Source organism: Notothenia coriiceps, unplaced genomic scaffold, assembly GCF_000735185.1.
Source record: "Notothenia coriiceps isolate Sejong01 unplaced genomic scaffold, NC01 NC01_scaffold00002820, whole genome shotgun sequence".
Taxonomy (NCBI): Eukaryota; Metazoa; Chordata; class Actinopteri; order Perciformes; family Nototheniidae; genus Notothenia; species Notothenia coriiceps.
This window is the reverse complement of record NW_011335521.1, coordinates 257,882-283,413: the sequence shown is the minus strand read 5'-3', so window position 1 is coordinate 283,413 and position 25,532 is coordinate 257,882. Positions and strand designations below refer to the sequence as shown.

General features: G+C 39.0%; 3 protein-coding genes and 1 long non-coding RNA gene across 6 annotated transcripts in view; 2 read left to right on the top strand and 2 right to left on the bottom strand.

The window, feature by feature from the left end:
* gdpd1 (glycerophosphodiester phosphodiesterase domain containing 1) overlaps window positions 1-2,775 on the bottom strand; it is a 12,922-nt gene extending 10,147 nt beyond the window's left edge. Inside the window, exon 1 of the mRNA XM_010765874.1 lies at window positions 2,592-2,775. The gene's annotated coding sequence lies outside the window, so the exon portion shown is untranslated. The remainder of the gene's footprint in view (window positions 1-2,591) is intronic.
* Window positions 2,776-3,220: 445 nt separating this feature from the next.
* Window positions 3,221-6,697, top strand: LOC104940868 (transmembrane protein 120A-like). The gene is made up of 12 exons (XM_010765873.1): window positions 3,221-3,551; window positions 3,753-3,871; window positions 4,026-4,142; window positions 4,275-4,334; window positions 4,443-4,538; window positions 4,649-4,738; window positions 4,934-4,999; window positions 5,311-5,372; window positions 5,455-5,547; window positions 5,719-5,783; window positions 6,044-6,112; window positions 6,368-6,697. Exons 1-12 carry the CDS (start codon window positions 3,489-3,491, stop codon window positions 6,479-6,481), a joined length of 1,014 nt encoding a protein of 337 aa, XP_010764175.1. The 5' UTR covers window positions 3,221-3,488; the 3' UTR covers window positions 6,482-6,697.
* LOC104940869 (uncharacterized) lies at window positions 5,572-7,422 on the bottom strand. Its single transcript, XR_797836.1, has 3 exons — window positions 7,282-7,422; window positions 6,343-6,487; window positions 5,572-6,096 (listed from the first exon to the last, which is right to left on the bottom strand). It is a non-coding gene; the product is annotated as an uncharacterized lncRNA (long non-coding RNA).
* A 278-nt stretch (window positions 7,423-7,700) lies between these two features.
* The window catches only part of porb (P450 (cytochrome) oxidoreductase b), a 23,614-nt gene continuing 5,782 nt past the window's right edge, over window positions 7,701-25,532 (top strand). The window contains exons 1-11 of one of the 3 annotated variants that reach the window (XM_010765869.1): window positions 7,701-7,733; window positions 11,276-11,463; window positions 18,408-18,456; window positions 19,127-19,255; window positions 19,895-20,047; window positions 21,495-21,619; window positions 22,047-22,136; window positions 22,799-22,897; window positions 23,702-23,818; window positions 23,961-24,079; window positions 24,893-25,074. In XM_010765869.1, the coding sequence (XP_010764171.1) occupies window positions 11,285-11,463; window positions 18,408-18,456; window positions 19,127-19,255; window positions 19,895-20,047; window positions 21,495-21,619; window positions 22,047-22,136; window positions 22,799-22,897; window positions 23,702-23,818; window positions 23,961-24,079; window positions 24,893-25,074 (1,242 nt within the window). In that variant the 5' untranslated portion in view covers window positions 7,701-7,733; window positions 11,276-11,284. Of the gene's footprint in view, window positions 7,734-11,111; window positions 11,126-11,275; window positions 11,464-15,105; window positions 15,606-18,407; window positions 18,457-19,126; window positions 19,256-19,894; window positions 20,048-21,494; window positions 21,620-22,046; window positions 22,137-22,798; window positions 22,898-23,701; window positions 23,819-23,960; window positions 24,080-24,892; window positions 25,075-25,532 lie in introns of those variants that run through there. The other 2 variants (XM_010765870.1, XM_010765871.1) reach the window with 2 other exon arrangements.

The window sequence follows — 25,532 nt, the reverse complement described above, 5'->3', positions numbered from 1 at the left end:
ACTGGATCCCCCTAGAGGATGTTGACGTCCACCCCCCAATTCAAAACATGTATCAACAATACTGAATACATTTAGAAGCCTTTTGACGTCTACTTATGTATAGTTTCTGTTTTGCAGTGTATTGTCTTTTGTAGAGATTTTTCATTTATCTTCTTTACACATTAAATGTCGCAAAATTCTTCACCTAGGGCAGCAACTGTTCTAGGGAACCGCCCTGGTACTAGGCCTCAAGAGCTTTTGTGCTGCCACAATGGCTGACACATAGACAAATTGGCGGGGCGCGCACTCGCCGGCGCACACACTAAAAAATTCCACGCGCTTCCGCGCCTCACCTTTAGCTGGGACCCACTGTGCCTTAGCCCGCTGGGCTATGACTCCATCCTAAGGGGAAAACACTGTCTGATAGGCAGGGAGACCTCTGCCGTCGCCCATCAGCCTGAAAGAGTTACTAATAGAGCTTGGGCGTGGCCCCACAGCTTGAGGAACTCGCCATCAGGTGTCATTTTAGGGTAGCTGTTCGCTGGAGCGTCAGCCAGACAAGAAATGAAGTTCCTGGCGGGAGATAAGACCGACAAAGACACATAGGTTTCCTGCGTGGAGGCAAATCCTACTTTGATTGAGCGTAAGTATCTCTGTATTTTATTTTATTTGTTTTTAGGCCCCTTCTATTAGTTAACTCTTTCAGCTGAGGGCGACGGCAGAGTACTTCCTGCCCTATTCGTGTTTCCCCTACGGATGGAGTCATAGCAGCGGTCTAAGGACGTCGGCCCAGCATAAATGTGAGGCGCGGAGCGCGTGGAATTTTTAGTGTTGTGCGCGTGCGAAGTGCGCCCCGCCAATTGTTCTATGTGTCGCCATGTGTCTAGCCAAGAAAGGCTCTTGAGGCCTGTACCAGGCGGTTCTTAGACAGTTTGCTGCCCTAGGTGAGATTTAGGCGACTTGTATGGTAAAGAATAAATGAAAATCCTACAAAAGCCAATCCACTTGCAAATACAGCAACTTATTGACATAAGGTAATAGACGTCAAAATGGCTTCCAATGGTATTTCAGTATTGTGACATGTTGAATGGGGGTGGAACTCACATCCTCTAGGGGATCCAGTAAAAAGCTGTCGAATCTGATGGCCAGCGTGTGAAGCACGGACGATTGAGCTAGAGACCTGATGTAAGGGGTACAACTCTAAAAACGCCCATTATGAAAAGATCAGCTTTACATTTACATAATCAAATCGGTTGGTGCTAACCAATGACCTACCATGCCATAACAAATAAAGTACTTATTTTATTTTTGTTGTTCATTCAAATCTTATTTTACCCTAGTTTACACTTATTTATTTATGCTATTTTGATATCTCTCCCAACTTTTAACAGAGTATTTTGGTTAATCATTGGAATGATTTTCAAACCTGTTTTTCATTTACCTAATAATTTAAAGGGTCCTTGGAAATTGTGTTTCATCTTTGTGCTCAAAACGTTTTGAGACCCACTGAGATAACTTAGACTAAAAATTAACTATCTAAATACTCAGAAGGTCCTTAACCTCACTGAGCCTCTCGTCGACAGAGAGAGCTCTCCTCCAACCCCTGGTGTGAAACATCTACATTCTTATTCCGTGTTCGCGCAGCATCACCAGATTCTATAAACAACACGCGCCGGTACCGGTGCGGCCCTCTCCCTTGCTCGCTCCTCGCTACCACGCTCGCACTTTGGCTGTGAGCTGCGGGCGCCTGATAAGCCAACATCCCCCACTTTCATCACTTACAGCGCCCACCGTACAGGGCAAATTAAACGTGTAACCGGGGTGAAAAGGGTGTTACATTTACTTAATTATGAATGTTGTTACATCAAGGCCGAACATTTGGATGAGCGCAAATGGTCAAAAATGTTTTTTCCCTCCCAGAGCTACCAGCGCAGCGCCCCCCAGATCTGGCGCCCTAGGCGACCGCCTGTGTCGCCTATGCCAGTCACACAAATACTACAAATCTACATAACAAACAATCAAAAATGAAAAAGGGTCGCCACTTATTATTATTTTAAGAAAAAAAAAAAAAGTAAAAACATTTTTATTTTATTTTTTTGGGTACCTCACCTGGCTGGCGCCCCCTAGCAGAGGCGCTCATATTTCAGCAGCGGCGCTGTGCCGCCACTATTTGTATATAGGGGAAACACTCCTATTGTAATGCTTGAGACAAGTGACCCACTGAGAACTGTGTAACAGGTTCTGTTGAGCAGATCTGAGATTTAAAATCTCTCAAAAGCCCAGTTTCAGCTACAATAACTACAGAACAATTATACAGAGTAGAATAAATGAAACAGAGAAGTCTATTTAAACAAGAATATAACTTACAGTGATTGTTGAGTCAATAGGTAGTGTCCTCACCCGGTCTAGATGAACACCTTTTTCATTGGATAAATTCTTTACATTTATTTATTAAATTGATTATGACATAATTAAGTAATGACATGATATATCCTTTAATTGTAATACCGTTAACTGAAAATAACGTTAACCAGTTCACTGACTACAACGTAGTAGCTATATTAGGCAAACTTTAGCAGGGCTTTGGTATAACTCACAGTATGAAATCTTACCTTTTTCATCAAATAGTTTTGGTGTCCGTTCTTTCTTCGTATAGACTAACCTATGTAGTCCCAGTACGAGCTAATCGATGTCCACGAATATGAGCAGCAAGCTACTTAGCAGGAAGATAAACTGACGTCTCATCTACACCTCACAGCTGACACAACACTCACCGGTCACCGTCAGCTGTTTACGCATGCGCGTACCAACAAAACTGGAACTTCCGTACAGATATTTCAGAATAAAAGCGGCACTAATAAACAAGAGTGCAGCACTGAAACAGGCGTGGAGGGAGAGACGAAGAGAAACACATGTATATATACATATTTATGAGACCTCTTTTTGAATGCTGTCAAGATGGTGTGATGTGAAAACTGGGACTAAAAAGGACTCTTGGGAGAGAGAGACAGAGAGAGAATAATCGCTTTGGCAATAATGTTCACCTGACATTCATGCCAATAAAGCATATTGAATTGTAATTGAATTGAAATTGAGAGAGAGAGAACAGTTAGTTTATCACCCAGTTAGTCCTTGCATCCACTAGATGCTGCTAATGTGCACCTCTTTAGGTAACAAACAACAATGCTGAAATATAATCTTGTGAAAAAATAAATATAGAACCTCCTGCTTTTGCAATTTATACGGTATAGCCAATAATAACGCTTCACCTTTAGCACTGTGAGTGATAACCGAACAATGTGATAACCAGAGAATTTCCACAGAGCAATGTCCAAGACAAAATATTGCACATCCGCACTAGTCAAAGTTCACTTTATGCAATAAACCGTCTATGGAGAGAATCACTTCTACATAGCGTTATGTGCAAGAAATTTCTTCGTGGTCAAAGCATAAGTTCAGTGTGTCTGGGTTTTCTCTTAGTGTAGTTCGAAAGAAAAAGTGTCCACAAAATGTCTTTAAAAGTCTGTCTGGAAGAGTGGGAACGCCTGGAAGAAGACCATAAGCAACTTCAGGTAAGAAAATTACAAATATAAATTTAAAGTATCAGATTATTCACACAGAGCCGCCGTTTAAATCATGATTTACATATGTTTGCCTCCTGTTGTGTTACTCAAACCACATGAGTAATGTTTCTAAAATCCCGTTAACAAAGATAAATGCCTTGTGATGTAAATATGAGTTGTTATTTATGTCCCCATGTTCTTCTTTTCCAGGAGACACACAGAATGTACCTACAAAAACTGGATGAAGTTTCCAAACTACAAAAAAACTGCTCGTCCTCCATTTCCAGTCAGCGCAGAAGGCTGAAGGAGGTATCCTCCCTGGTGAAAAGGTAAGTCTACACGCACACAAGCACATCTGTATGGTCACAGAATTATGGTGACGTATGCAGATAAGTACAACCGCTCGAACACACACACATACACAAATGTGTTGTGTCAATGTAACAGACCTGGCAATCATATATCACTTATATCATCCATCAGATGCAGCAAAGGACCATCAGAAGAAGATGCAGAGCACTTGAACGAAATAAACGAGAAGATAAAGACGCGACCAAATGCTTTCTCTGAAATGGAAGCATTCCTTCCCAATAAAAACGGGTGGATTTCTTTTTTAAAACACAAGTTGAACTCATTGCTATGATTGATATTCATAAAAACATATCAATTGCATTTATTACCTTAATGTACATTTACACTAAAAAAATAATATGATACATTTTCATATTTCAGATTGTACCTCAGTCTGGTTCTTGGAAATGTGAATGTCACTCTTCTCAGCAAGCAGTCAAAGTAAGAAACACATTTCTAAGCCGAAAAATTCCTTATTTCCCAAAATCCACGACACATTTCATTAGTTATATTATATGTTGAGGTCTGAATTTGTCCTATCTTCGTCAGATTTGCCTACAAAGATGAATACGAGACGTTCAAGCTGTACCTCACAGTTATCCTGCTGCTGTTCTCCTTTGTATGCTATTTCTTTGTGAGCTACAGGTAAATATTAGCATGTTCTGCTACCTTGTCAGTAACCATGAGTTTATTATACGGACAATGCATGTACCTCATATCTAAATCAATCTGTTGTCTGTTGTCCCCGACTTTAGATTCCTTGATGCAATCCTCAATTTCGTGCTGGTTTGGTACTATTGTACATTAACCATCAGGGAAAGTATCCTCATCACCAACGGCTCCAGGTGAGTCCTAGCACCCCTACAACCATCTTCAAAAAATAATGACTAATTTTTTACGAATAAAACATTGACTGCTCTCTGACCTTTTAACTTTAATTATAGCAACTCATCATATTTGTAGTGATTAAGTAAATTACTCAAGTAAAACAGAAAAATGTAATCAACAAAATATATAATACAATGTATCTTGCATCACAGAATTAAAGGCTGGTGGGTTTTTCACCACTACATCTCAGCTTTTTTTTCGGGTGTACTGCTAACATGGTGAGTATTTCTTACCTTTCTTATTCAATGTTGGACATCCTTTTGTTGTGTGTATTGCAAAAACCTTTATACTCGGTTTCCATTGCATTAATTTGCACGTTGTCTAAATGCTTTAGATGTTTTATGTATAGCCGTATTGCCTGGTTGTTGAAATGTGTTATAAATAAACTTACCATGCCTTTCGTAGGTACATTTAAAAAAAAATAAAAACAGCCTATTTACCACATTGTGAAAATGCCCCCCACGCTTTTTACATTGTATTGCTGTTATTTTTTTCTACGTAATTACTTGTTTTTCTATTTTTCACCAAGGCCAGAAGGGGACTTGTACAAGACATTCAGGAACCAGTTCCTTGCCTACTCCTTGTATCAAAGTAAGGTCTACCTACTTGAAATACATTTATAATAAAAAAATAAAAAAATAAAAGACTGACTCATTTCATTTGTAACTTACAGGTTTTGTCCAGTGTCTACAGTGCTACTATCAGAGCGGATGTCTTTATAGGCTAAGAGCTCTGGGAGAAAGACACAACATGGATCTGACCGTCGGTGAGGGACACTGTAACAGGCCAAGGACACAATACACTCAGCGAAGCATATCATACTTTAATATTGATGTTCCCCAGGCATGTCCGGGGCTGCTTATTGTCACTGCTGTAATAAACAGATGTTGAAATAAAATGCATTAGCAATTTAAACTCTTCTGCTTTCTGCTTTCAGAGGGATTTCAATCTTGGATGTGGAAAGGGCTGACGTTTCTGTTGCCCTTCCTCTTTTTTGGTCATGTGAGTACAGTCTTGGACACTGAGATGATTCACAACTGAGTTTAAGCTTAAAAAATTATGCTTTGTCATGGCTAGATAAAAAAATCTGATGGAAAATGCTGATGTCATTCTAGACTTAGGCACAATTTGGGACAGTGTTTAGGATGATGGTTATCTGAATAACAGCTTAAGCTTTAGCGTGTCTGTGTTTGTACAGCTGCAAATCAATTCATTTACTTTTTACAAGATAAATCCTGAAGTCCTCGTGTTTTGTCTTGTAGTTCTGGCAGCTCTTCAATAGCCTCTCTCTCTTCCGAGTGGCGCGGCTCCCAGACTGTAAAGAATGGCAGGTCAGTACTCACCTATTCTCACTTTATACCTGCTTTTATAAGTGCTTATAAAAGCAGATTTGCAAATGCATTCATCCATCATCTAAACTGCATGAACTGATTTTATGTTATTATCGACATGGCATGTTATAATTTAGTCAAAGATGCCTACTATAAATGAGCTTCTTCTTCATCTGTTCCCCATTCATAAAATAAGAAAAATGATGATGAATTAAATCTTTTGTGCTTACTCATGTATTCATCTCTTAATGCCAGGTCATGGTGTGTGGTCTCTGCTTCCTCATTCTGTTCATGGGAAACTTCTTCACCACTGTTGCTGTGGTCCGTCACAAGGTCAAGAGCAGGAATCAGAAAACTAAGAGTCTGTGATACATGCTGTAATAGGAAAAACATGTCTACAAATGCGGTCTAAATTGCTGATCTCCGAATGTAAAGCTCACATTATCATTATTGCTTTCATTAACATTATCTGCGAATACGTTGTGTCTTATCAATACTTATTAAAGGTAAATTATGCTCCACAATGTCCTTTACTTTGCATAGTAGTCAAATCACTCTCATAGCAAAAGCCAAACCAATAAAGCATTTATTCCACCCTCTGTGAAGCAGTTTTGTATTACTTCTTTGTACTTGTGCAAATGTGTCTGAATATGTTTGATTGCAGCTTTTTGTTCTCTTTCCTGCCTAGATATGGTTCATTTACATTTTAAATTGGGCGTGTTAAAGATGAGTTACCGTAGAGGGTTTTAAAAAAGTACATCTTATTCTATCTCATTAGGTTTCATTTGCCTTTTCTTCTCCCTGTGTTTTACAAAATATGTCTTGAAAGTAATTAAAATAAGCTCCATCTCCGCCTGCTACAACTTAAACAAATATATAATAAAATCACCAATGATAAATATAACACTAACTGACTGGCAGTGGTTTGAAAAATATTTAAATTATTTTGTAAATGTAAGTAGCCCTGCACAGTGTATTGTCTACCAAAGCAAATGTGGAAACCTACAATAAACCTTATTCAGATTCTGATTTTGGGGTTCGTGTTCACAACATTTGCATGCATTTTTAAATGCATGACTTTAATATACAATGTATTGTAGTTTTATTTAAGGAAATAATATGAATAGGCTAGTTAATACTTTGCGCATGTATGCAGGCGGAATACTCACTGGTTGTTGGAGTATTTAACCAGTGTCCTTGGCATTGTTAACAAAAACACCCTTTAAATTGAGGAGGATACTTTTGATACTTTTCCAGTCTGAGGTGCCTTGTTGGATTTTATAACCCTGACCCTTACCCTGCTGCACCTCGACTGTTATTTATTTTAGCAAGTTACATATTCGATGTTAGGTAATGTCGATGTGGACCGACCCAAATTGAAACACGTGTTCGCTGAAATAAAAATAAATAAACAAGCTAATTTAGAACAGATAGTTTATACAGAAACATATATTAAAAATATAAATGAGTGTATCTTTTCGACACATCAAACTATTTCGTAATGGTATGTATATGGATTTTAAAGTGCAAGAGTCCACCCCCGCTGCCAGCGTGGAGTTGGTTTGATCCTACATCGCGTAAAGTTTCCTTCCGTGAGCCTGACACAAAGAGGGGAGCGAAGGTAAGCACATCACCAAATGCACATTTTACACTGTTTTACATCGACCTGTAGTCTGTGGCAGTCTAAGAGAAGTACACGTCAGCGATAATAGATTGGTACTGAAAATAGAAATCGATCATATAACTAATATTTGTCAGTGAAACATTGGCTAAAGTGTACTGCTGACTTCGGTGTGATAGGTAAACTGTGGCTAACTTCTGTGGGGCATGTCGTTTCTTTGGCATGTATAGGTTAACATACGAGGGCTTTACATATCAAACCCAAAGGTTCTGTCCCTAAATGAAGCTGTGTTTCTATTCGAGATCCAGTGAATAGCCGGGGCCCTGAGACCTCTCCTACTGTCTGTCTTCTTGGCTACTTCTCGTATTATTTAACCGCTAGCGTTACCGGTATTTGCTAAATGGATGTAACATTCAGATTTTGCGCCATTAACATACATCAAACCTGTTTCTAACGTTACACTTGTAAGTTTAAAACACGCTGACGGAAACCGGTGCTACAACTTTGAGAGTTACCTAACTTTCTGCTTTAATCAGAAGAGGTGAACTGTCAGAATGAACTCTCGTAAACCTGGTCCCTATCCAGTGGTGTAAAGTAGTGCTGTGAAGTAAATAAGTAGATTTACCCAAGTACTATACTTAAGTACAATTTGAGATACTTGTACTTTACTTTACAATTTCAATTTCTTACTTTTACTGCCCCACTACAATTCACAACAAAGTAATTAAAACTAGCTGCACTTTTACCAGCTTGATGCATCAATAATTATAATCAAAACATACAATTATTATGAAGTGGGACAATCTGCATAATGATTACTTTTACTTTTGGTACTTTAAGTATATATTGATGCTAATACTTCAACTTAAATAACCTTTTGATTGCAGGAAGTTTACTTGTAACAGAGTATTTTTACACTTTTTCTATTTCTACTTTTACTTAAGTACAAGATTCCTATGTACTTTTCCACCTCTGTCCATGTCTGATTTCATTGATCTTTCAACGCCCCTGGTGGAAAACTATTAAAGCTTCTTTCACTTGGATTTATTGGTGACTAACCAAAGTCTCACATGATTTTGACCACAGCATATCTTGTATCTGTCATACTGTATAGTGAGTGATTCTTCCCGAGGGGCCATGGCTAAAGAAATACAGGGGCACCAGCACAAAGATAGTTTTATAGTATTTAGGGCAGCCCACTTTCGAGTGGTCAATTAATCACATTTTATAAATGTAACAGCCACCCTTAGTGCACTGCATCTTGTTTTGAACTGAAAGAGTTACCTTGCATGACAGCTCAGTTCTTGCACATCATGCAGATGTTTACATCAGGTCTTACAATATCGTTACATCATAATGTTAGGAATTGGGTTTTAAAGTCGGAGATTTGACTTTCCTGCATCGAGACATACGTTTTTAAAGTCCCTTATGTACAGTAATGTGTGTGTTTGTCTAGATTGTGGCTTTCCCTGTTTGAATAGGGAAACTGGTTTTCCTCATCTAGAATAATCACTTTTTTAACAGACTGATTACAAAGTTAGGTGTGGTCCAAACTCTGTCTTGCAGCACCTGCTGTAAAGCACGAGAAGGACACCTGAAATCGTTGTACTTTGGTCAGTCTTTTAACCAACATATATTGTGTATCGCATTTAGCTAAAAAAAACTGGGATTAGATGTTTTAACCATATTGCATAGACACAGGATAAAGTTGAAAACAGGAGCTCTGTTGTTTTTCGGTTTTGTCTGCTAATGAACCCAGCTGGGAGTTCACTGAAAAGGTTAGTTGGCATGACATAATTGTGCAACAGTTAGGGCACACTGATACTGTGTTAATAATGCTTGAGGTCATTACTTATCTTTTGAATGACCAGACTTAAACTATTAATATTGCAACAATACTTGTTCTATCCTCATTGATAAATATTTAGGGTACTGTAAATTGTTTAATAGCAGCTGGGAATGCTTCCTTTGCTTAGTATTGCCACAGACTGTGATTGGTTTCAAAGAAATTCAAACAAGCCAGAATGTTTTTTTCCCCATTTCTAATGATAACGGGTGAAGCAAGACCTTTATGCAGTGCTGATAGTCGGTTCTGCAGAAACGTCTGACTATGAGACTACTTTTATTATAGAGAATGGTTCAGTAAAAAATGTTTCACAACAGGCAGACAATCACACACACTTGTATTCCCTTGCACTTTGCTAATTTGAGGAAATACCATTTGAATATTACATTTAGAAATGAGAGGTTTTGACTATGTTATGTTTCTATCTGATAATAGCTTCACAAGCACTGAAGTCACCGTGACTGGCACACAGGAACCTCTGTACCGTGAAGTAGGGCTGCACGATTTGGGGAAATCATCTAATTGCGATTTTTCTGACAGATATTGCGATTGCTATTCGATTTGCGATATTTGTTTTTACGCGACCCAACGGAAGTTTATTCTAAAATGCGGCCATATCTCCGGCTAGGAAGGTTGCATCAACATGTTCCCATCTCTAGCACCCCCGCAGCCCGAGCTACGAGTGAAAGAACTAAACTTACATGAAACTTCCGTTGGGTTGCTTTAAAGTCAAGCTTCAGTTTAAGATTCACCCTGTAATAGAAACATGTGATGGAGCATTACTAACCTGACTCAGATGGTTTGTTTCACCAGACCATCTAGGAAAGCTCCATTGGAAGCCATTTGGAAAGGGCAGGCACTTTCAAAAATACTTGCCAGGTGATTGGATAAATCTGTCTATCACCTTCTATCATGGGCCACTTCTGATTGGTTAACAATGGCTGGTACATGTGGAGCACAGCACTTCTGATTGGTGTGGATGACTGACACACAAGAACAAAATAAATGTTTTTTAAAAAAAGAATCGCAGGCTTTGCGATTTGATAATTGCATCATTTCAAATCGCGATTGTCAATGAGTCAGAAGTCCAATTGTGAGTAGTTAGGGCTCCTGTTGAGTGCATGTACTGTTTCATTAAAATGGTTTACTAGTTGGGGACAAGCCATTCAGATCTCATTGTTTTCACTCCTTGAAGCACATGGAAACTTGAGAGCTCAGGACACGTTGTTCTTCCGTGCTCACTCAGTGTGAAAAAAGCTGCCGTTGTTAAAGTACAATAAGACATTCCTAATTTTTCTGAATCAGTGGGTCTTTATGTTGTACTAGTTGGAGCCAATTGTCTATTAATGCTTGCAAAAAAGCCATCATTGTATGGCATGACATGTGTAATACTGCTCGCTCACATGTGTTTGCAATCATGTTGTTCTGTGCAGCATTTTAACCCAATTATTGCCAGACTCTAGTTTTGTTCAGTTGGAATGTTTTAGGCTACAGAACTGACACTCATTATAAAATGCAGATTCAATAAAAGGTCCATTTAAAAAAGGTCTTCAAGCTGCTTATTTATTTAAAGAAATGATGGTTAATGATACACATGATTTTTCTGCAATAAGTCATTTTATAACTGTTTGGTACTATTTACTTTTTGTATTGACTATACTTGTTCTAACACCGTTTATTCTTTGCCTATATGCAGCGTGTCAACATGGCAGACATGGACGCTGATACTGCTGCTCACACCGAGCCTTCGGTGGAGGAAGAGGAGCCTTTTTTCAGCAACCTGGACCTCCTCCTCTTCTCCCTGATTGTTGGTCTTGTTGTTTATTGGTACATGTCCCGCAAAAAGCCTGAGCCCATCCCCGAATTCAAGAAGCTTGACACACCGTGAGTACCCATCACAATATATCAGATTAATTTATTTTCTTAAAGAGTTTGAGTTTCTTTATTTGTATTTGGATCTGACTACATCTTTAAGATAAATAAATAAGGATGCTTCAGAGTAAAGAAACAAATTGAAACTCTATATTCGTTAAAAAAAATGATCTCAAGTAGTGTTGGGTATTGTTTAAATTAAATATTCTTTTTCGTATAGCTGTTCTGTGTAATGGTTCAGAATTGATCAAATCCTAGTTTTATTTCATAGAATATTATTTAAACAAAATATGTTGCCAGGTAGAGCCTGTTTAAATTAAGGTTGACTCACTTCCACTTTTTCATCTCCTTATTATGACCTTCTGAATCCTCTGATAGCAATTCTACACTGTCTTTTTCCATCTTTTAAGAAACTATGATGTTAATAATTTGCATCAATGCGCTTTGCTTAACCTAGAACTCTAATATACATGATGCTCAAACTGTGAAACAGATACTGTATTTCTCAGAGGAAAAAATAAACACCCTCACTCACTTAGTCATTTGGTTCAACCAAGTGTATGAAAGTGTATGGCTTACAGCTTGTAAATGTGCGACTAGCTGCAGCTTGGTTTTCTCTGTTATTGTCCTGATTTGTCACCGGCTTCTTAACTGATCTGACCTCCCTCTTACTCTCTACCTGGAAGCTGTTATCCCCTACCCATATCACTAGCCTAGGGCTCTCAAAATATTTAAATGTCATACAAGTAATAGCTGAACAATGTAATTTTTGTCTCCTGTATATTTAATGCGGAACAGTGGTGTCGTTATGCTTTGTAACTTGACCTAAATCCATGTTATTAATTTCAAGTGCTACTCGTCAAAGTAATGCAATCATTGGCGAAGGAGTGTTCATCTTTAAGTTGTTTGCCGAAATAATGTTCCACCTCTAGCTCTGCTTCACAAGTTTATACATCGCTTAACTAAAACTGTTGTGGCGGCTGACCTATGGTTACCGAAAAGTGGTTCAAGACAGATAATAAATGTAGAACGAGGCTTGATTTTAATATCAAAAGTAAATATATCAGCTTCCAGATAATGTTGGAAGACAGGGGAGACTTTATATTTAAATGTATTTATTTGTAGATGAGGATGACAGAAGAGTTTCTGCAGTCATGAAGTCAAAAGGTAGTTCCTTTCACCCTTTTTAGAGCCAAGAAAGAAAGAGTCTTGACTTTGTAAAGAGATACCCGGCGCCCTTTGGTGGTGAAGAAGTAGCAAGCCAATTGGCAGGAGCAGAGTTGCGGATTGACAATGACCTGGATATAGGATGGGCCTAAGTCATTAACAACAAGCACAGTATATTGGATTAGAGTAGCCTCCAGGAGCCAGTGCAAAGAAACAGGGTAACTATGTGGGAGAACTTGGGATAGTTGTAGACCAGCTGGCTGCTGCAGTCTGGATGAGCTGCACATGTCCGACAACTTATGTAGGCACTGTAGCAAGTTAGAGTAGTCTCATCACAAATTGATAATGAGCCGGGACCACTGCACTGCTTCCTGGGTAAGAAATTAATCCTTGTGATGTTGTGGAGATTCAATGTGCAAAAGTCGCTTGACACTGAGATGTTGACGGCAAAAGATGTGAGAGTTTTCAACCAGACAAGAAATCCTTCTTTCCCCTTGTTTTTGGACTGGGAAAAAGACCGGATAAGTTGATTGTTTTGTATAGATATATAGAAGTGAAAGAAAAAGCCATGTGAGTGAACAACTGCAACATCTCACTTAGTGTTGAGAGAAAAGAGAAGGGGACTCAGAACCAAACCCTGAGGAACCCCATCGTGAGAATACAAGGTTTTGACAGGTGCGCCTTTCTCTGACCATGTTTGAGGACTTTCTGCCGGTATTCTGCCTCATTGTTCTGTATAAAAGTGTGTCATGTGTTTTTTCTTCTGACATGAGTATTCTAAAGCCCGAAATTGACACCAGATGGACACACGATTATGGATTTGTGAATTTCGCACGAAGATGGCCCCGAACTTGGTCAACAGCCAAGCCACAGCCGAAGCAAGTACGATGCCTACAGAAGGCCACACGATGGCACCAGAACCACTCACGAAAATATGTTTGTAGACTTTACTGATGATTTAGAATGTATCCAGACTCAACGTAAGAGCTTGTGCCTCTTCGGGGGGCACTTTACTTTCTCCATCTTTATATGTAGATTAGAAGATGACTTATCTCCGTCATGTTGTTTCCATAGCAACAACAACTTCCTGTCAACAGCGTAAACTCACCTTCAAAATAAAATCATTTAAATAAAACGGGAAGTTAACCTAAATTACATTTAAGACATACAACTGCAACGAAAGTAACAAAAACAATGTAATATCCTTTTCGGTTTCATAGAACACAAATTGGGTTATTTACATAATATGTTTACATGATTTTGTTGTGAAATGTCCTCGTACTATAATACGATGGCTACACGACGGCATTGCGAGGGCTTTACGTAGTCGTGTTGCCTTCCTAAGACAATCGGGCAATTTCTTGTTTCCTTCGTATTGTCTTCGTGAGGCGAAAAATGCCCGATGGCACCGATGATCAGACGAATTTGAACATTTCCCATATCGTGTGTCCATCTGGTGCCAATTTCGGGACAGTGTGACGCGGGCTTTAGTGAGAAGGCGTATTTACCTCAACCAATCTGATGGAAGCAAATGTGATTACATTTCTTTCTTTTTTTCTTTTCAACACTTGTAACATTGATTTTAAATTTGTTCCAAGAGAGTGAAATATAACAATTATGCAAGATGATTGCAAACTGCTTGAATATTGCGACAGGCCTTTTGAGTCATTTCTTATCAGTGGAGTGATGGAGGCTTGGCAACATTTCAGAGGACTCCCCTTCCACTGGCCACTCTTTAAGTTCCTCCCCACCCACAACACAATTTCTTTGTTAACCATAGTGAAGCCAGCCGCAGCAGCTGCCTCACTTGCTATGTAGCTGAGATGGCGCGTGGTTATGTGAATGGAGACAGTGTTGGAGGTTGAGCGGGGGAGATCCTGACCATTTGTATGATAGCAGGAGATTGGCTTGAAAGTGGGAAAGACCCCTGTAGCGCACGTTTTGCTTTGGAAAGAGTGTGCATCCGTGGAGGGTTAGAATACAGGAAGGGAACATAAGAGCAGTTCTCCCCTCCCCTTAAAGGGAGCAGTGATTACCTAACTGTTATGAAGGGGGCGTAGTCTTCCATGTCTTCCTGTGCTTTTGTTTTTGGCCCTGAAACCATTTTGAAAGTTCCCTGGAGAGCAAAATGGGAAGGCAAGCCAAGCTGCTTTTGTGAGTCCTCTCCAAAGGTGGAAAGTTGAGGCAAAAGACAAGCAACCCTTTCTTTACCCTCGGTTACTTTTTTTCATTCTTTCCCCACTCCCCTGTTTTTCTTTTTAGTGTGTGTGGGCTGAGCTGCTCTGCCATTGGAGAAAGGCCATGTCACAAATGGAATCCTTTTATGATAAATGAGGTTACTATAGCAATGACATTCCCCTCTCTCCTCCAGTGAGATGGGGGCGGGGGATACTTAAAAAACTACCATTCACAGCTCTTTCCCACCTCCTTCAGTGATCCACTGAGGAGTTGCTTCGATAACTAGCTCAAGCTCAGAATGGATCTTGGAGACCTCTTCGTTCCCAACACCTTTCAGACCACAGAGGAAAAGGGGCGGGGATGAGAAGGAAGGCATTTTCAGCCTGAGAATGCTTCAGTGTGTGTTTGTGTGAGTCAAAAGTGTGGGTCCGCAGCTCTGCTTCATTTTATGGGAAAGTCCGTTTCCCACCATTGTGTCCTCAGCGGTTGCCAGACACTGACAGGGCTGGTAGGCTGTTTGTGTGTGTTAGTGGAGAACAGACGCTGCTGGTTTCAGAGAGCAGCACAGGAAGAGGCAGAGTTCAGATCGTGTTGGAGGTGAAGGAAGGCAGCTCTTCCAGAACTGTTCGACTGCCTTTCTGACCTGGTTTTATTTTTCCATTCTGTGGTTGTGGAGTGTTGACGTCCTGCTTTTGATTTTGAGCGTGGCGGTTCCCGGCGTGGTCTAGCCAGTGCTGCTATTGGCAGTGGCTGCATGCCATGGGCTGTGTCTTCTCTCTGCCAGAGGACAGGAGAGATGCTGCTGAGAGGTCAGTAAAGTGTTTGATTTATTGCACCTTCTAAGGCACATTTGGAGTTGCTTTGTTTTTACAATACTTGCTTGAATTTCTCCTAATGATTTGACATTAGCTACCGTTTAGTTTCACTGTTTAGTTTGACAGGACAGTTCACACGTGGGCTGGTATGCTTTTCATTGAAGACTTGTAAGCATCTTGTAATAGTTCCAATTTTGGCCATTTTCTAGAGTTTCAACAGTTACTTGATTCCTCAATTGGTTGAATCACAACCAAAAGAACTTTGAAGATTTCATGTAGATGGCACACATTATGTTTTCAGTTCTTTAAATATGGAGACTCCCTGGTTTATCTCTGTTTTGTTACCAATAAACTGAATATGTGGTTTTAAAACAGAAAAAAACAAGGCATGTAGTGACATCAACTTCGACATCTATGAAACTGAGTTGGACATTTTTCACTATTTTCGGTTATTTAATAGATTCATCTAAAATATTATCAGCAGATGATGAAAATAACCGTTAAGCTTTACATGTTTCCAAATGTTGCTCTACACAGAGTGTAACTCCCTTGTTCCAGTAGTATGTAAGAGCTGGTGAAATGTTTGACTGCAAATACAATTTGATTAATTTAATTTGATTATGACCCCTCCCCCCCTTTTCACAAAACTATTAAGTATGTTACCATCTTAGCGACCATTGTGTTGCACATTTAAAAAATGTTTTCTTTTGGTTTTTAGCTATAGGTCAGATTACAAAATGAAAACCATGTCATTACAGCCTTACCTCCAAGTTTTAACGTGTTGCAGATTAAGACTGAAATGATTCAGTGTGCCTGTTTAAAAGGTTTCATTTCTGATTAAATAGAAAGGTAGTTCTCTGACATTATAAACAGATGATAAGCTCTGAACTATTTGGACTAAATTGTAAATTGTTCAAACAATGACTGAACGCCAGCATGCATGAGGTTGTTTTAATGTGGGACTCGAGGCATTGCAGGAAGGAAAAGGACACATGTATGTTATCAGTCAAACCGGCAGTTTAAGCAAATGATTTGTTCTTGATTTGAAACCATAATTTTGTTTGTTGACTTCAAAACATTTTACTCAATTTCAGGCTCAGCTAGTAGTTGCACAAATTTAATGATCTGTTGTCAACAATGATTTGTTTCATTTTGGCTTTTTAAGACTTTGTAGTCTCCCAAGAAACAAAACAACTAATGCTATCCAGCTTTTTTATTGAAAGGGGTGGGGAAGATACAAACACAATTTCTGAACAAGAACTGTTTCATGTTTTTATTGATCCATCATCACGAAATGACTTTGAGCTAATTAAATGAATAGCAATTGTATTTACAGTTATACAGAATAAATCAGCAGGATACATTTGTTTTATGTTTAATTTACAATCTGCTTAGGATACTTTTGTGGTTGTTGCCACAGCATACAGAACTAAAGATTCTGTAATCTCGTCTCTTGATTTTTTAATGATGCACAAAAAATCCTCCCCCGCTGAGTGCCTGTGAGGCTGGAGACGGTCAAAGGCTTGTTTCAAATTTGATCAGGAATTTACACTTTGCTTCAGGGTTCAATCAGTTTTAACCACAGGGGCCCATTTTTATGGCATGTCGGGCATCTGCCCAACATGCCTGCCCTCTGCACACTGCCGTTCAGTGGATAGGTTCTGTAAATTGTTTGACTTAATGTGTGTTAAAGGTCAAATGTAGCAAATGAAACCGCTTCTATGGCTATCCTACTGCTTTGTTGCTTTTGGAGATGGTAAATCTGAAAACAAATTCATCTGGCATACTTGTAGGTATGTGTAGCTGCTTTATTCTTTTTAAAGTGCGGGCAGAATTGCAGCTGTCTACTTAAACCTTTGATGCTGAATGAAGCGGCGTTGCTCTTTTATTTGGCTTGATAATAGATGTTGCTTCCTCTCTCCCTCTCTTATTTGCACCGTGTTTGCAGATGTTGTTTTGATCTGTTCTCGTCCATTAATTACCTGAATGAATCTTATTCAAGATTTTGAATTACCATGAGGTGTTACCTGTAGTTAATATACGTCAACCACTTTGTAAGCTGTATGCTTAGTACGTGATATTCATACATTTAGTGTGACTAATGCTCGTATGGCTGCTGAGTCACTGCTCTGTTATTCCATGTTATTGTAAGAATAACATGAATAATGACCAGACAAATTACCCACATTGCCTAAGAGCTGGCGCTAAGAATTTACTGCCAATTATTTAAATCGTTACTTGCCTAACTTGCCAGTATGGCCCAATAATTACATATGTCAATGTGGGAAAGGAATGAACGAATGAATGCGTAATCATCGATGGAGTACCCTTTGTATTATCCTTACTTTCCTCTCTGAACCTAAAGTGCTCCAATGTTTACTATTTGTTTTAAAAGTACACTCCGTGAAGAAAAAGAAGAGCACAACCACAACACAGAACCTGCTGTCCCTCAAATGTATGGTCATTGATTAACTGACTGACACTAGGTAACAGTTAAATTTAGATTTTAAATGACTTGTATTGCTGTTTGTTTACACGAATGATGTTAGTAAACAAAGACGGGCCTATATTTACACTTGTGATCTTGTGAGATAATTCAAAAGTCACATTCTTCCGTGTTTTCTAAATTCAGATTCAATTGATTCATATTATAGATGTTGAGGAAAGACTGCTTTTTGGTAAACACGGTCATTGGTTAATACTTTCTTTTTTATCGCAGTATCATGGTTAAAAACAGGTTGTGTCTTTGTGTTTAGTTATATAACATTATGACAATTCAAACTTATTTCTTCCCAGAGCACCCGCCGCAAGAGACACAAGTTTCATCGAGAAAATGAAGAAAACCGTGAGTGATTTTCCTGAATGTTTCCCATCATTTCTGCTTTAAAAGAAGCCCTTAGGACCTAGAGATGTTCAATGTTCGATGGATTGATGGTCTGAATAGTATGATGAGGATAATGGCTTTTCATTTAAAAACACTGCTTTAACTTCCCTCTGTTTTCAAGCCAGCCTTGAGAAAATACTTTGGTTTTGAATCATGTGGTTTGCTGCAAGTAGTTTAAATACCATAATGGTGGCAGAAAATAATTTTGGTTCAGAGTGCCATTTAATTTAGTCTCTGTTTCTCTTTTGTTATGAATCATCATGGCAACGCTGTCGGCAGGGATCAAATATGTCAGATTTCAACAATGCATGCAGATGGAGCTGTCTGTGTTCACATAAGCTTCATGTTAGAGAAGTTATTCTTGTTTAGTTTGGACTGAAAATGAAGTTATGTGAAGTTATTTATTCATATGTTGCATTTTTATCTTCCTCTCACATATAGAAGTACTCACATAGCAAAGCAGCACTTCAGGATTTGTGGGAAAATGCTTTTTAGAATATATTTTAGGTAAATCCCAAAATGTATACAGCTAAGATGACAGACAGGAAAGATGTGTCAGCTTTATACAATAGTTGTGGGTGAAAGCTCGTGTATGCCCCGAGTTTATGCTTTTCTGTCAATGTGTAACCAGGGAAAGAACATCATCGTGTTCTACGGCTCCCAGACGGGCACGGGAGAGGAATTTGCAAACAGACTGTCGAAAGACGCTCAGCGCTACGGCATGAAAGGAATGGCTGCCGATCCAGAGGAGTATGAAATGGTAATCAGAGAAACAACATACAAACCTAAAATCACCCAAAATGTTACTTGGTCATTAAATCTGGAAGATCATTCTGTTTAATTGTCACTGCAATTCTGAAGAAGTCCGTAAAAGCCTAATTGGTTATAAACTCATTCTCTGGATTGTCCTGATTGTATTCATTTCGATGATGATATGTTACACATCCAGTTGCAGATAGATCTTAACAGAGCCACATAACGTTTTATAGTATGTGCCAGATGATATGGTCTCTTCTAACTATAAATGAACTCTGCTGAAATATATCATGTCCAGGCAAGTGAGTCCAAACAGACTCAAGCACGCGCTCAGATCATAACACGTAAACTATTTTAAATAACTTGCAAGTTTACTGACAGTAAAACTTTTGACATAGCCTTTCAGAAATGTAATGCAATAAGAACTAAAGTTAAAATGAAGACCACAGGAACATGAATACAATAACCACATGAGGCATAATTTATGGTCAGCATAAAAACAAAACACAGACCATGTGGAGTCCTGAAAGGAACAGACATAATAACAGAACACATCACACACATTTCAAATCCAAACAAAGTTCCCTAAAAGGCTGAGCCCTTCAGTGCTCTCTGTTTCTGACTGTGATGTCTCTTATTCCAGGCGGAGCTGGCCCGTCTCTCTCAGATTGAAAACTCCCTCGCCATATTTTGCATGGCCACCTACGGCGAAGGAGACCCAACAGATAACGCCCAGGACTTCTACGACTGGCTGCAGGAAATTGATGATGAAGACCTCTCCGGACTAAACTACACAGTGAGTCGTTAATGATTACGTCTTGTATATATTAAGCTTACAAGAACTGAGTGCTGGCTTAATTGTCATGAAAGGTCTAAACCATCTGCGACAGGCTTCATAAATCTACGTTATTGTTATCTTATCGCCATCTTGAATGTAACTGAGACTTTTTTTGTTTGGAAAGGGAGCAATAACCATACAAACTGTGTGCCATATTCTCTGTTTTGCATGTGAGTTTTTTGGAACTACATGGACATTTTGGTTAATACAATATTGGGAAACGATGAAAAAGTCCTAGAGCCGAATGTGCCTACCTCAAAACAAACATCCAAATAAAAAATATGAATGAACAGAAATGAAAGAGCAAGAGAAACAATTCATTCTCACATCACATTTGAGGGACTGTTACACATTAATAGTTTAACAAAATAGTTGCTGATTAATGGTTTTATTGATCTACTAGCTGATTGTTGCAGCTTTGTAATCATGTGAGCTAAATGTATGTGATGTACCCAAACAACACCATTTTCAATGTGTATATTAAATGTATCATTTCTGTTTTGCTCTTTACAAAATGTGTTAAAATAATTTCCCTAATGGCATTTTTGGAGACAAAGTTACTTGAAGTTTGAACGACTCGCTCACTGATGTGCATCAGTCCGAAGAGGAACAAAATGAATATACATTTTTTCGCTATTGCTGCTTCACAAACCCAATTCTTTTTTTTTCACGCTATGTCATTTTGCCTTGTGGTCTGATGTACCGCACACAGGCTTCCCTAGCATGAGCTGCGTCCGTCTTTGTGTGCACCATGAAAGAAAGGCCTTTGTGTTGTCTAGTCAGTGTGTGCGTTTGTGTCATTGTGTCAATGTTGGGGTGCAGAGCCTCTGACCCCATTTGAGTGAAAACTTGACTGAGGGAAATGTAGCTAAATTATTGGGCACAGTCGCGTCCTTCCTACTGTTTTTCATCTATTGTCTGGTAGCGCCGTCACAATGTCACACTTTCCCTCCACGGTTAAACATTTGTACAGGTATTATGATATTATGGAGATATCTAGTAAAAAGCATTCTAAGTAAAATTCATGTTTAGTGGGAATGTAGAGAATGCTGGATTTATACTTAACATATGAATATTAAAACATTTTTCTGATATCACTGTTATCATTAATAATACTTATGTTTGTAGAATTGTTTATACTAATCGAGATGCATCAGTGTCTTCTATACATTTTACAGTATGGCATGTTATTTTTATTTTGTATTCTAGTAGAATAAATGGCCCTACAATTAAACTGGATGTCACACTTAAACCAAACGGCAGTCAAACATCTACATTGGTTAATTGTTTAACTATGACATTGTTTAAATTGTAAAGAACAACTTAAATGTACCCGGTTTCTGTCACGATTAATCGAAAGCCACTTAGTAATGATCTCTCTCTCTGTGCCTTGTTAAATCTTCAGGTATTTGCTTTGGGCAACAAGACATATGAACACTACAACGCAATGGGAAAATACGTTGACAAAAGGCTGGAAGAACTCGGGGCAAAGCGGATCTTTGACCTCGGTTTAGGGGACGATGATGGCAAGTAAGTGACCCGTTAGTCCTCTGAGCCAAAAAGGAAATGATGACTAGACATTTCTCTCAGCATTGAGGTGCTGAGTCAGCACAAAAAGCTTGTGTGGACCACTATCAGTTTTCCTGTACAGTACATGATACGCAGTTTCCACCTTATTTTGCAAAGTTTAAAATCAACTTAACAAATGTATTCTCTGAAGAATTTACTTCTTTCATATTCATAACTGTGTGAAGCCACCCAGAGGCCAAACTGTCAATTAAAAAAAAAAAAAATAGATTTAATTATTTAATAGATTTTAATTGACCCTAAAAATTAGAACGTTTACTTTTGCTAATTCATGCAAATGTATATGGTTATTATTGTAATCCAACTTGTTGAACAAGGTTGGATTGAAATGTGTTTCTCTGCTGAGTGACCCTGTTTTTTTATCTTTCAGTCTGGAAGAGGACTTTGTCTCCTGGAGAGAGCAGTTCTGGCCGTCTGTCTGCGAACACTTTGGAGTCGAAGCTTCAGGAGACGACTCAAGGTTGTTTCACAGACAATTTCACCCTTTTTATTGTTTATTATTAACATTGTTTGTCCCCATCATTTTATTTTTGCCTCATCTCCACCTAAACCCTTAATTTCCCATACTCACTCTTTACCCACTCTTCAGCATCTGAAAGCTGCTAACATTAAACAAATAAAGACATGGGAAAGCTTGCATTCACATTGTTCTTAGGTTTGTGATAATTCATATACAGTATTGTCTCTTCAGATGAAAGGTAGTTTCCACATCCTTTTAACTCCATTAAGACTGAAATATTTCAGGTTGGCTGCGATTCCTTATCAAGAACTTTCACACAAATCTAATCTCAGATTAATGACACAAGGCGATCACCACAGTGATAACCAAATGTAACCTTTTGCACATAGGCTGAATTTAAAACAATACTCCACCCAAAGTCTTGTTTGTTCATTACCTTGTTTAAGTTCATATCTTGAATAAGACTTGTTATGTAATGCTAAAACAGGTTATATCTTATTTATGATAATTATAATTCAATTATTGGATCTATGCTTCATCCCAAAAGAAAAGTGTCATTTTATATTATTTTTAATATAGTTTTCACTATGAATTAAACTCTGCTTTTACTATATGTGTGTATGCAGCATCTGAGGAGGCTAACTTCTGATTCCCCCCCACAGCATACGGCAGTACGAGCTGAAGGAGCACACGGACCTCAACATGAACAAAGTCTACTCGGGAGAGATGGGCCGCCTTAAGAGCTTCGAGGTCCAAAAGCCGTGAGTACTTCAGCCGAGACTCTACTCACTATCTGGAGTCCTTCATGAATGTACTAATACCATTACTCACATTTCACCCAGTTACATTACCTATTGCAAAGTTTAATAAAGGTCACTTTAAAAAAAAATGACGCTTTTCTGCCCCCTAGTGGGACATTTGAAAACCCATTTTCACTGCCTTTAAAGGTCCCATGTCATGGCCATCTCTACTGATCATAACTCCATTTTTGAGGTCTACTAAAATGCATTTATATTGTGCAATTTTCCAAACTCCTGCCCCCCCTCCCTGTGAGCCCAGTGGCCCAGACAGCCAGACACCGCGAAACTCAGCCTGGGCACACACACACACCCACAGCCTGGCTGGGAGTTTGTGTGTGTGCTCAGGCTGAGTTCCGCGGTGTCTCGCTGTCTCGCTGACCCCACACCAGTGAGCCGGCTCACAGTGTCCCGCTCCTCGCAGCAGCGAGCCTCGCAACGGCTCTGTTACGTTACGTCACTATGCCCGAAATACGTCACTATACCCAAGAAGTAAACAATGGAAAATGAGAAATCTCCAAAGAGGCGTTCTGGGGCAGCATAGACAGGTTGTACTCGCTACAGGGTGTACTTTGAGGGTTTGTGACTCTGCAGACCGCTTACATGCATACAAGCTACATAACACACAAGGGGACGGGTAATAACCGGAAAAGAATGACATGGGACCTTTAAACAATATTTAATTCATAGAGTAATGGATGTTTTTAGTATTTTATTAATAGATTCATCTCTTTTGTGATATTTTAAGTCTTGCTGTTTTATTTACAGGCCCTATGACTCGAAAAACCCTTTCCTGGCCCCAGTTACTGTCAACCGCAAACTCAACAAAGCCGGAGATAGACATCTTATGCATGTGGAACTGGACATAACGGGATCTAAGATCAGGTGAGACTGGTTAGATGTATCTATAATTAAATGCTTGAAAATGCTTTTTCATATCCCTTTGATGATGAGATGATTACTTTTGTGTTTTGAGGCTTTATGATTACAGGTCAAAGTCTAATTGTATCACCGTATGTGCTTTCAGATACGACTCTGGAGACCACGTTGCTGTTTTCCCCACAAATGACTCTGCAATGGTGAACAAGTTAGGACAAATCCTTGGAGTGGACCTTGATGTGGTTATCTCTCTCAACAACCTTGATGGTATGGCATTGAAAGCCCGAAGCACGTAGACTTTACTAGCTCGTCCCTGAAACACACTTAATGCTGATGAATTTTATATTGTTATATTACTGCTAGTGAATGTAATTGCTGTAATATAAGGTGCTGCCTTTTGTTACCAATTATAAGATTCTAGCCCTCATGAAGGTCATCAGATCTGCTTTGTGTGGCATAAGTGAAGAAGCAGCTCCTGTTCAGTTTGAAACAACATTATTGAATAATGAAAAGTTATTACACAATATAAGAAAGCATTCAAGCAATGTTTGAAGTTCCTCAGTCTGCAAGGATATATTAGTTCTGACTCGTATTTCATAACATCGCAAATCTTTTGTTTGACCAAATCTACTCCTGCCCGGACAATTTCCAATAGTAGTCAATAGTAGGGTCATGCAGTAATTATAATAATGAGTTAGGGCACTATCACCTGTCATAACAGCTCTGTAATCTGTCATGGCAACATAAAAAAAAATGTCATTTACAAAACATAGAGATGAGTTTATGTGACTCGAACCCTGAGGTTAACTTTGTGAACATATGTGTATTTTTTGACCTCCCATGAAATACGAGACTATTTAAAGCCTGCTTTTAATAAACATTTATTGCAATAAATAACTAGGTAAACTGAATGTAATGGTAATTAAATACATTACAAGGTCTATTAAAGTAGAAAGCATTCTCATCACAGATAGAGCAGTAAGTTGTTGGTGTTATGTTCAAATTCAAGTGTTGGCTATAAAAAACATCTTGATACAATTCTAGATACCAAAAAATGCATCTCTTTATTTATTTTTCCAGAGGAGTCCAACAAGAAGCACCCCTTCCCCTGCCCCACCACCTACCGCACCGCCCTCACTCACTACCTGGACATCTCGCAGCCCCCCCGCACCAACGTCCTCTACGAGCTGGCCCAGTACGCCTCGGACCCCAAAGACCAGGAGAATATGCGCAGGATGTCCTCCTCTTCGCCTGAGGGCAAGGTCAGTGCCAGGTGGTGAAGAGGTGTTGGTGTCAGTATGTGGTTCATGTCAACATAGTTCCTTCTTCTTCTTCTTATTATTTTTTTAACCGCTGTACCTAGCCCCTTTATCGAGTGTGGAGTCTTTTTTTTGCGGCTGCTCCGAGCACTTTGATTTAAGAGTATTTTCAAGTTTTAAGAAAAGGCCGGTGATGTAACTGGAAATTAAAGGAGAAGCTTGTTTTTGGAAAAGCAAGACGTAGCTGCTGGTGAGTGTGTATCCGGTTGGTCAAACTAATATATAGCAGCACAAATGGATAATAAGATCCAAGGGGGTGAAGTACGTCTGTCAACAGCATTGATATGTGGTTGACATATTTCAATATAAACAATAAAAAACATGGGAAATTGTTTAATATTTTTTTTATTAAATACTGGGAGGAGACTCCTCACACCGCCTTGCCATAAAAAGGCTCTATG

Excerpts from the sequence above, each read along its gene's own strand:
- LOC104940868 (XM_010765873.1), top strand. The coding sequence starts at position 3,489 with ATGTCTTTAAAAGTCTGTCTGGAAGAGTGGGAACGCCTGGAAGAAGAC. Across the intron at positions 4,143-4,274 it reads TTCCTTCCCAATAAAAACGG|ATTGTACCTCAGTCTGGTTC; the intron begins GTGGATTTCTTT and ends TTCATATTTCAG. Across the intron at positions 5,373-5,454 it reads TGCCTACTCCTTGTATCAAA|GTTTTGTCCAGTGTCTACAG; the intron begins GTAAGGTCTACC and ends TGTAACTTACAG.